The following is an 11,792-nucleotide window of genomic DNA, read 5'->3' on the forward strand; positions in this document are numbered from 1 at the left end:
TCTACAGTAAATACATTTTAAATGTTCAAGTGTATTATTTCCACGATAAGTATTCTTTTTAAAAGTATGTTAAATTGTACTTCTTTTTCACATGACCTCAAAGCTAACAGATATGAACTAAAAGCGATGCTTTCATGTCATCTTTATGGTAAAATCACTGTAAAGAACAACCTGAAATGGCTTATTGTTATTGTTTTTAAAAGATAGTTCACCCAAAAATGCTGTCATTTACACACCTTCATGTCATTCCTATGACTTTCTATATTTTTGATAAACAAACAGTTTTGGCGACCGTTGACTTACATTGTATGGGGATAATCAAGAACAAAAAAAAGGCATTTCTTGAAATATACTTGTCTATGCTCCACATAAGAAAGTAAGCCATATAATTTTGGAACAAAATTAAGGAGAATAAATGATGACAGTATTTTAACTTTTGGGTGAACTATCCCTTTAAATAAGCCGATAAGTTGGTCACCCTGTAACACAGTGATGGTTGGTTGTGTGTGTTTAACTGCAGTGGTCTGCTGTCTGCGAAGCTCTCACCAACTGTCAGCACGCGCCAAAGCGGTGGGCTGAGCACAGCTCATCTGGATGAGATAGCGGGAGGGCCAGTGGGTGTGACAGTCTTAGGGTTTGGGGAGGAGCCAGATAAAACCTCCTCCTCAGGGACGGACTCTATTGTAGACAGTAATTGATAATATTCATCCTCTCCATCCAGAAGCTTGATCTGCCTGAGAAATTAGAGAGAAATATAAGAGGGTCACTGATACATTAAGCCAAACAGAGCATAAACTGTAAAAAAATATATAGGTTTGGTAAGCTAAAAACTTGCTTCATGTAATATCTAAATCAGGGCTGTCCAAACTCGGTCCTGGAGGTCTGGTGTCCTGCAGAGTTTAGCTCCAACCCTAATTAAACACACCTGAACCAGCTAATCAAGCTCTTACTAGGCATAGAAACTTCCAGCCAGGTGTGTTGAGGCAAGTTGGAGCTAAACTCTGCAGGACACTTGACCTCCAAGACTGAGTTTGGACAGCCCTGATCTAAATTAACTGGATCTATCCATTAAAAATATTTGTCCCACTTAATATTAAGTGGCCTTAACTACTATGTACTTGCATCAAAAAATAAGTACAATGTACTTAGTGTTCATATTTTATTGCAAAACACTTTTGCTGCTATTGAGGTGTGATACGGGTAAGGTTAGGGACAGGTTTGTTGGTATGGGTAGGTTTAAGGGTGGGTTGAGGTGTAAGGGATGGGTCAACAGTGTAATTATAAATGTAATTACAGAAATTAATTACAGAGGCAATTACATGCAGGTATTTTTAAAATAAGTACAATGTAAAAACATGTATGTACACAATAAGTGCATTATACCAAATTATTAATTGAAATGTAAGTACATAGTAGTTAAGGCCACTTAACTTAACTTAAAGTGTGACCAAAATATTAATTAATATAACTGAATTAACCTGACTGTATTAGGGTTTTTAAGGGTGAGATCAAGTAGTTTCTTGAAGTAAGCATAACATGGACATTTTTTTTAATTCAATGTCAATATTTCAAATTAAAACCTATTTGACATAACTTACAGCCTATAACATTAGGAAGAGTGTTTATTGAAGGTGCTGTATCTTGTTTTTTCTTTCAAGTCCTTTCATTTTTTAAACACACATCAGAGATTGTACTTTTTTACTCAGACTATTTTTATGGGATTGATCATAATATTGTGTTAAAAAAGTTTTAACAGGCTGTTTGAGGAAGTATTTTTAGGTATGGTATAACTGTGTGCTTTGTGTGTTGATGCTCTGAGTACAGACACCAATGAGAATAACATGGAGGAAAGAACACCATAATCTTCCGTTTTTAAATGAGCAGTGCATACTTAGCCACATGAAGAAAATTCAGTGATACATCTCATTATCTGTACAGTATGAACTGCTTCCTTCTGAGAGATGATACAGAGCTCCATGTTATAAATTAAAAAAGCAGAAGAATTATTTGCCTGTATCAGTACAGATTTTTAATAGTAGTTCAACTTAATTGTATAGTTATTTTTTGTGTGTTTATTTTCACAAATATATATATGTATTTCTATCATGAGAACTCTCTGAAGATTTTAGCATGGTAATGGATATGATAATGTTAATGTATTTGGTCTTGGTGGAATAGATCTGATATGCTGCTGCTGCTGCTGAATTGCTGCTGCTGTTGGTTGTTGCTGTATTTGTAGCTTATTGCTGCTGCAAGCAAGTACAGGAACTTGCTACTGCCAATACATAAGCCGATATGGTGCTGTGAGTATTTAAGACATACTGCTGCTGCACAAATAGCATATAAAATAACCCTGTAGCAGATCTATACAGGTGGAGCTGGGGAAGGTGGAGGGTTTCAGAGGAACTCTGAAAGCGCACTGCAATGCTCAAGCGAATGCTAATCGGCATTTAAATGTAAAGCAGCAAGCTTATTGGCTGCGTATGCAACATGAACCAATCAGCTTGTGACAAGTCATTTAATGCTAAGTATATCATCAGTTACGTTAAGGACCCATCAGTCTGCGCCATCTAGAGGTTCCTTACAGAACTTGGTGTATATACGTAAATATATATATATATATATATATACATGGTGTGGCAAAATAATTAATTACATTACTTAAATAGAAACATTTAAACTTAATCTTTCAACTAATATGAGCTCATAAAAACTGCATGAGTACTAAAGTAGCTAAATACTGTTAAAAATACATTTTAAATTCCTTGAAAAATAGCAGAACATGCACATTTCCCTAATTACATTCTAAATGAGATTGGCTGCATGTCTCTTTCTCGTTTCCATTACAAGATACTTTAATGACCTTTCAACCATCTCAACTAGTTACTTCAGCCTCACATGAGGTGCTCGGATTCAAAACATCGTGACTTTCCTCTGTGGGTGGAAGATAATTTGGTATCACCACTCTGAAATTCTGAAACTCACTCCCTTGAGTCCCCACAGCGACTTCTCCATCCACTCTTCTTTTTTCCCAGTACTATTCCCTTCCTCTGACTCTTAATGTGTGTGTTTATTTTCTCTGATGCTTTTGAGTTTCTTATGTCAGTCAGTTGCATTTGTTTCTGAAGCGTGAGCAACCTGAGTGCTATAAATAACAGGCAATAAATTAATAAAACAGTGTTTTAATTTAAAGTGTTAAAACAGCAAAACAAATAACCTAAGAGGTTAAAACGGCAAACTAAAAGCAAAAAAAAAAAAAAAAAGTTGCCTTATTTTTTAACAGGGGTTAAAAATGACAAATATATAAAAGAAAAAGCAAGAAACGGTTAATCCTTTCATAAAGAGCGCTGATATACAGCCTGCTCAGGGTATTAGAGGAACCAGGCTTAACTTCACAGATTGTGAGGTCACATATCTCACAATTAATACATGCATTCTTATATCACGCTTCTCTCCTCCCAAAAATAATAGAAAAAAAGGCACTTCTTAAATAGTTCGTATTTTCAGCTGCACATTTGCATGAGAAGCAAACAGAGCCGAGGTCTTCTCGGCTCCCCTCCTGAGCTGGTGGGGTGTTTAGATATGAAGAAGGAAAGCTGTTATTTACCCCAGTTTTCTGGGTTTCCTCTTGCTCCCCTGATAATCCAGACTTCTCTGCAGAGAGGACACATAACCAGCACACGCAAACACACACACACACACACACACGCACAGAGTTAGAAAAGCTTCAGAAAAGACAAGCACGAAGCAACGAACATGCGCGAGAGAATCATTAATTTTTAATTCAAAGTGATTTTGTGTTGAATGTGTGCAGATGCTGATAATATCAGAAGTCACAGCATAATTTTTCTTGATCAAAGCTCGCGCGGCTGAGGCTGATGAGGCAGGCATCTTGCTCGGCTTTGATAAACCACATCAATTATTCACCGTGAAGGGAGACATCCTCACATGAAAGCAACAGATAAAGCGCCAAAGCACATGGTGGAGACAACAGAACGGCAGAGCGGCGTGGGGGTGGGGCTCGGGGGTCTGGCACAGGTAGCTTTAATTGTATTATCATCTGGAAACAAAGTTAGACAAAGGCTTCCATGAAAGGCTTTGAACTCACGTTGAGATGGTTGTAATAAAGACTGTCTTCCGGGCTGTTCAGGAGCTTGGGCTGCTGTCCTCTTCGCCGAGGGGAACGGTGATGTAGCTTCACCGTTGGACCTGCGGGACACACACACACACACACATGTGCGGGACGGATCAGTGACACGTCTCCCATTGTGTTGCCCTGCAGGAATTGTATAAGCAGAGCGGCACAAATAAAGCTGACAGCTGCAACATAAATACATCATGCTAAACAATAGTGCACTGCAAGATTTTTACATTTTGTGAAGAAAATGTGAGTGGTGTTTGCCCTTGCAAAAGTTGCTATGCAGAATATGAACGTAAAATAAAGTGCAACCCAAAAATCAGTAATGGTACACCCCTCCATAACAAGCCACATGATTTGAGGTGTGATTCATGTCCTGTTCATATTAAAGACACCAAAACATTTTGACAACACTTTAACGCAAGTTACACATTACATGTAATTACTTAGTAGTAACAGTTCTTACAAGTGATTACAAGCAACTAATCCTAATCCAAACCCTACCGATAGCCCTATAGTAAGTACACCTAATTAATATTACACAATATTCATTTAACTACACTGTAACAACAAAAACAACACTTAAAATAAATGTGAACAATGTTTCTGTTCAAAACACTACCTATATATACTGTATATAAAATTCAGTTGTATTTTTTAATGTCTTTGAAAGATGTCTCTTATGCTCACCAAGTCTGCATTCACTTGATCAAAAATATAGTAAAAACAGAAATATTATGACATGATTTCAATTTAAAATTGTTTTCTATTGAGGTATGTTAAAATGTAATTTCTTCCTGATGCAAATCTGAATTTTCAGCATCATTCCTCCAGTCTTCAGTGTCACATGATCCTTCAGAAATCATTCTAATATGCTGATTTGCTGCTCGAGAAACATTTCTGATTATCAATGCTGAAAAAAGTTGTGCTACTTTTTTGTATAAAAATGTGAAACACATTTCCAATCATTCCTGCTATCACATCTACAAGTAGTTTAAATATGCAGTGTGTACTTTTCACAATCATACATGAGTGCCAACCATCTGATCCACCAAAATTCTGTCGGTTCACAATTATCGTAGATCAAACAGCATGTCAGGAAGAGGAGAAAGAGAGAGTCTTGCTTCCTCATGTTCACTTGTAACCTTTCAGATCTACAAACACCACAAAATGAGCAGAAATCCAGGACACCTTTCTACATTGACATGTATATTTAATATCTGGGCCTGTTTCATCTCGCCTTCATTTCAGTCGAATCAGAGCTTCTCTGCTCATCATCTATCCGTAAATCTTCTCTAAAACAGAGTTCAGTGATGTAGTCGTTCTGCAGAACGCTCCGGAACAGAATGGCGTGATGGCTTTGAACAGACCGCAGAACATCTCTATCCTTCTCACACATCAAAGGGTTGAGGTTCAGTCTTTCTCTGGCTTGGTGTAATTCTACTTTGCATAGATTTGACTTTCTGCTGCTTCAAAAGCGTTTAAAGAACGGGTGATGTGCTCTTCCGCTGTACATTGATGCACTTGTAATGACTGCAGAGTTCTGGTCCTCCAAATGGGTCAAGAGCACTCAGTGTCACACGCTGCAACCTCTTTCAACTTTACATTCAAATTGTCTTTGCGCAAAAGTTGACTTTTCCCATCTCCTACGCTTAAGGACCTCCAAGCTTCCTGCATAAAAGAACTGCTCTGCAAGTCATTTCACGACTGTAAATCAAAACTGGTTTGGACAGAAACTCTATATTTGCCCAATGAGAAGAGATCAAACAGAGAGCATAACTGTTTAGGACAAAAATAAGAGATGAAAAATTGGAAAAGCACATTTATGAACAAATTTGTTCTGACAGCAAACCAGTAATTTCATCCAGATACTAAACGTACAGAAGAATATTCTCTTCCTTCAATACAATTCTGAGAAAATAAATTAATAGAAATATCTATATTTATACTGGAATCATTTATTAATAATTGAAATACAGGCTAATTAGTTAAAAGTATAAAAGTCAACATGAAATCAAAACTAACCTTATTTGCTTCATTAATACACATACCAGGTCTTTTTAAATGATGCATCTGCAAATTTGCATGAACTGATAATACATACACACACACACACACATATATATATATATATATATTTACCGTATGCCTTCAATGCACTTTAGAATAAAGCATCTGCCAAATGCACAAAAGTTATTGAAGGTTAACTGAACACAAAACTGTAACCATTCATCAAAATGTAATAAATTGCTCCTCCTCTAAAATGATTTTTTTGTTGTCAAACCCTCTTATTTTTGAACCTCTTCCCATCAATCGTCCACTTTTCACCATCCAATCAATTCCCAAAGGATGTAATTAAGTTCTGCTTTACACTTTTTTCTTGTTAAATACCCTCTTATATCACACTTAATTTAGTAGCTTAATTACACCTGAAATGTGAGAAAGTGCCAGTGAACTTGAAGTCAAGTGGGTGCAGTTAAGAGAGAGAGAGAGAGAGAGAGAGAAAGAGAGGGCAATACCTTTAAGTTACTCCCCTAACACAGAGTTTAAGTAGTCTGACCTTGAGCCATTAGTGATATGTAAGTCTCACTACCACACACACACACACACACACACACACACACACACACACATGTGGGTTAGTGGCTGATCCTCCCCTTTTGTCTGGGAAATCAGCAGCATTTGATCCCGAGCTCTCCCTCAGGGCTGCCGCTCTTGCTCTGACAGACCAGCAGCACACAGGCAGCCATCCATCTAAACGCTCTTCATCCTGCCTAGGGCCTGAGTACCACACTGCTGGAGCAGAGAATCCCACCCTAGACAAAACCAGCAGCTTAGCCTTTGACAGAGGGGACCACACTCCATAAAATCAAAATAAAATGTAAGCTTTTTTTCTTTGAAAGCTTTTTTTTACTTCGAAAACACAGAAATGTTTATCGAACTGGCCAGGTAAATAAACATGTAGTATGACTTTATTAGAACTTCTTTATTAATCAAGCAGTTACATTATTCATTCAGAATTTATTGTCCGTGTTTACGTAAATAAATTACATGCATTTTGCTGTAAGAGAGAGACTCAGAATGTAAGGAAGAGAGAGTTTCAATCTCTCACACAGTTTGCATCCAGAAGTGCATTTGACTGCACCTAGAAATGCCAGTTTAGCAACCTCAGGATATTGATGCAGTATTGGGAGACAAAAAATTATATAATTATATAATGATATAGGACTGTATCAACAAAGTCCTATGAGGCAATATATTAGCTGGTCATTCATTGTCCATCACAGAGGTGTTACGTCAGGAGTTGTATTATGTTTATTATTTGTGGTTGTTCTTTTTGCTACTGTGGTGTTTCTTTTTTCTTTGTTCTCTCTTTCTCTCTTTGTTTTTGTGTGACTACTGATAGTTTGATCAGGTTCACCTGTTGCGGATTTGCTGCCCAGCAACCTCAGCTTCACATCAAGAAGAAGACCAGCATAAAAGCCAGCTCCTGAAGTTTATGTTTTCACTTTTTTTTTTTTTTGAGGATCACTGCCCTAGACTAAAAGGGCTAGTATGTAACAAAGGACAAGTAAAGTTAAAGAACCAGAAAATCACAGCACGAGCAAGCAAACTTAAGGCTTTAATAGGAGAAAGGTTTCATAATGAAAACTCCAACAAAATAGCTTTTACACACATAAGATCACAAAATATATGAATGATATTAATTAAAAATGTTTATTTTTTAACTCTGTTCTTTGTGATTTCTAAAGAGAAGAACATTGAAACAATCTTTGCAGGAGCAGCAGCACAAAATTCACAAATGAAACCAGTTAACCACCGGTGTACCTCAAGTTTCGGTACTGAGACCTCTTTTCTTCTCAATAAACATAACATTATTGTGACTAGTCAGGCACAAAAGCTTGCTGGAATGATTTTTCTATACTACAAATAAATCACTCCATACTCACCTGAGTAATAATACTCCTGTAGCACAAACAGTAGAGCATGGCAGTAGCAACATCGAAGTTATGGGTTTGATTCCCAGGAAATGCATGAACAGATAACGCATACCTTGAATGCAATGTAAGTCTCTTTGGATAAAAGTATCTGCCAAATCCATTAATGTAAATGTATGAGGGCCATACATATAATTAGAAAATACTGATAATAGATTTTTAGTATTGAATATTTAATGTCACTGGGTGACAAGAAACAATGACAGGCTCACACAGAAATCCATTAACGGCATAACAAACCATTATATGTTTTTCATTGTGTGTGTTTGTGTTGGGAGGGGCAGTAATAATCTCTGAAGCAATCTATGAAGGTTTGCACAAAATATAATCCTTTATTCAGGACTTATCGATTTGTCTTATAGACTGTTGGGTGGAAGAAAAGAAGAAAAAAGCAATAAAATAAACCACTAAGGGGATGAGTTTTATGTTGTACCATTTGCCTTGCGTATCGTAAATGTTTGCATTTGATAGATAAAAAGGCTGAGAATTCTTCTCAGAGAGCGGTTTTAATTTGACGAGACTCATGCCGGCTCTTAAAAAGCACCTCTAAATCCCTTGAATATCAGAACACGCTTCAGAAACTACATAAAAGAGATGCTAAAAGGGTTTTTAGCCGTATAAACGCGGGAGGCGTATTGATTCCCGTCGCTCACGTGCATGATCACCTGACACGTCTCGGGCTGGGCCGGGCCGTTGGGGTTTGTTTGTACAGATGGAGGAGAGGGGGGATTGTAAGGCAAAATCATCAGCAGTGCTCTTTGATGTCTAAATGAAGCATGTGCAGACCAGACCATACACACACACTGCTGAACAGAGATGCTGAGAAACAACACACACTCAGATAAAAGCACAACACTAAGGGGAAGTCGTGGCCTAATGGTTAGAGAGTCGGACTCATAACCCAAAGGTTGCGGGTTCGAGTCTCGTACCGGCAGGGATTGTAGGTGGGGGGAGTGAATGTACAGTGCTCTCTTCCACCTTCAATACCACGACTGAGGTGCCCTTGAGCAAGGCACCGAACCCCCAACTGCTCCCCGGGCGCCGCAGCATAAATGGCTGCCCACTGCTCCGGGTGTGTGTTCACGGTGTGTGTGTGTTCACTGCTGTGTGTGTGCACTTTGGATGGGTTAAATGCAGAGAATTTTTGCAATGTATGGGTCACACAAACACATTTGGTTTCTGTGAATTGTGGGAACATAGACTTCTATAGTTTTTATACTGACCAAACAATATTTTCTATCCCCTAACCCATTGGTTCTCAATTCCAGTCCTGTCATAGTGGGCTCTGCACATTTTGTATGTCTCACTTATCTTACACACTCAGTTTAGTTCATGGATCTCTCTCATAACGAGCTGATGATCTGAATCAGGTGTGTTAAATAAGGCAGACATGCAAAATGTGCAGAGCACTGGAATTGAGAACCAGTGCCCTAACTCAACCTTAGAACCTAAAACATAATCCTACCCCTTACAGAATAAAATAATATTATTGCTATGCTATATGCTGATTTGCTCCTCAAGAAACATATCTTATTATAATTGCTGTTGAAAACAGCTGGCCTACTTACTTTTCTGACAACCCTAGTACTTTTTTTAGGATCCTACGATGAATTGACAAAAGAATATTGTTCATTTGAAACAGAATATAATTTGTGCCATTCTCCACATGTAACACCTGTCTATCCATGGTGCCTGTGGTCATGGGAAATCTGACATGATAAGACAAGTCTTCAACTCAAAACAGTCGCACCTTAGGAGGATGAAGGGAAATCCACCCAACTCGTCACCAAGACTTAAACCATAATACCACTGATGCTGATATGCTAATAGATGGGACAGTATAAGTATCTTTAAAGACTCAGTCTGTTCCTGTCCCGCATGAAAGTACATCCTGTTAAACTCTATTAAAGGTACTCTGTTTCTCACTGACATTAAGAGGATTTCAAAAGTTAGCACCAAGTTAACTAGACTTTCCCACGATACAGGGCTCACTCAGCCAAATCTCACCTACTGAAAAAGAAAAGAAATGAAGAGCAATGTTTAGCCAGAGCTTGAAATCTTCTAATCAAAGTAACGCTACTCTATAAAAGAAGTAGCTGTCTGCATGGCAAGTTCTAAACAAAAAGTAGCTAACTTCTAAGGGTGCAAAATATTATAAACAATGCTCAACAGCAATGTTTAACAAAATATTTATGGCACTACAAAAAGGAAGTCAATGGAAAGGAAATGTCATGCACGGTGTTCCAGGAATATAGCTGAGTGATGATTCAAATAAAAAGGTTGATCAGTTTTGAAACCAGTATATTAAAAAATAACTGTCTGAACAAACTTGCTGAAATGAATCAGACTCTCCAGAGGTTCTAAAGAATCATTATAGTCTCTGCTTGCTTGCAAGGCTGTTTGTGCAAAATAATGTGACAAAAACAGCAATGTAACATTTTGTAATGTTGCATTGCTACTGTAAAAATGCTTGTTTATACAAGAAAAGCTGCACTCTTATGAAAAAGGCTGAGTTCCCTTTCGAGGGAACGCAAAAATGTTCTCTCATCAGAGGCTTTGCTCTGATACCTGAGGTTTTACACAACCCATGTGTTGTGTGTGTGGGTGAGAAGCAAGCGTGTTCAGCTCTTGAGGGAGTTGAATGGGCTCATTGCACTCATTACTCTTATTTCTTTGTGGATAGTTGTGAATTGAACATATTCGACTCAAGAGGAGGAGTGATTGTGCTCATTGTGATGCATTCGCAGGACTGCTGAAAGGGGAGGTGATTAGTGTTGGGTCCGAGTCCACCTTGTCGAGTCCGAGTCGAGTCCTAGTTTTTAATCAATTGAGTTTGAGTGGAAGACATTTATTAATGGCTTTTTATCTTAATTTTATGTTGTTACTTATTTCTTTATATTTTATATTGCACATTATGTGGATTCGTCTCTGAAAATTTCTGCATTCAAAATGTCAGAGTCCGAGTCCAAGTTCATTTACAACTGCAGTCCGAGTCCAAGGACCCCAACTCTAAAGGTGAGAGCTTCACCATTTACCCGAGACAGTAGACAGCGTTTGCATGAGTGCATTCGCCTCTTGTGCTAGTTTAACAAGCTCAAAGCAAAGTAATTCACAGCAGCGGTTTCTGTTCTCGCTTGATTTCCGAGGGAAATCTAGCATTTGAACTAAACGTGTTTAGCTCCCGCGGGAGCTGAATACATGCTGTGCGTTGCGGTCGCGTTGATAATTCTCTGCCTATCGCCCGTGGTTTGAGTCCTGCTGTTGCCAAGGCAATTAGTCGGACAATTCGTGGAGTTCATAGGCTGAGCATGGAAGAGACCTGATATTATAACTGCACCCCGGGAACCCATGCTGTGTGCCTTTACTTTAATTTCAGGGTTGACCCTGTATTGAGCTGGTGCTCCTTACCCACGAGTGGTGTAATTGAGTATCCTGCTTGGAGTATACTCCCCTTGTGCTCCTGAGGGCCACCTGTGAGTATGTCACTGGCGCAGAACCTGGTTCCCTAACCCAGGTGGTGCAGTAACATTATGTTGTCCCCCCCCCCCCCCCCCCCCCCCCCAGGTTCAGACTCTTGGCTGAGGGGGGTGGGCCTGCTGGCCAGGGGAAGTTCTGTTTCGTGTTTCCCTGTCTGTTCACCTTGTGGTCTGCAAGCA

At 38.6% G+C, this 11,792-nt stretch overlaps 1 protein-coding gene across 1 annotated transcript in view; it reads right to left on the reverse strand.

Moving 5' to 3' along the window:
• LOC107588256 (myosin-IIIb-like) overlaps window positions 1-11,792 on the reverse strand; it is a 179,350-nt gene that overhangs the window by 16,344 nt on the left and 151,214 nt on the right. Inside the window, exons 36-38 of the mRNA XM_016276289.1 lie at window positions 4,109-4,209; window positions 3,608-3,654; window positions 547-734 (exon numbers count right to left, since the gene is read on the reverse strand). Coding sequence (XP_016131775.1) covers window positions 587-734; window positions 3,608-3,654; window positions 4,109-4,209 — 296 coding nt within the window. The 3' untranslated portion in view covers window positions 547-586. The remainder of the gene's footprint in view (window positions 1-546; window positions 735-3,607; window positions 3,655-4,108; window positions 4,210-11,792) is intronic.

The sequence above is a fragment of the Sinocyclocheilus grahami genome, unplaced genomic scaffold (genome assembly GCF_001515645.1).
Source record: "Sinocyclocheilus grahami isolate Dianchi unplaced genomic scaffold, SAMN03320097.WGS_v1.1 scaffold100.1, whole genome shotgun sequence".
NCBI lineage: Eukaryota > Metazoa > Chordata > Actinopteri > Cypriniformes > Cyprinidae > Sinocyclocheilus > Sinocyclocheilus grahami.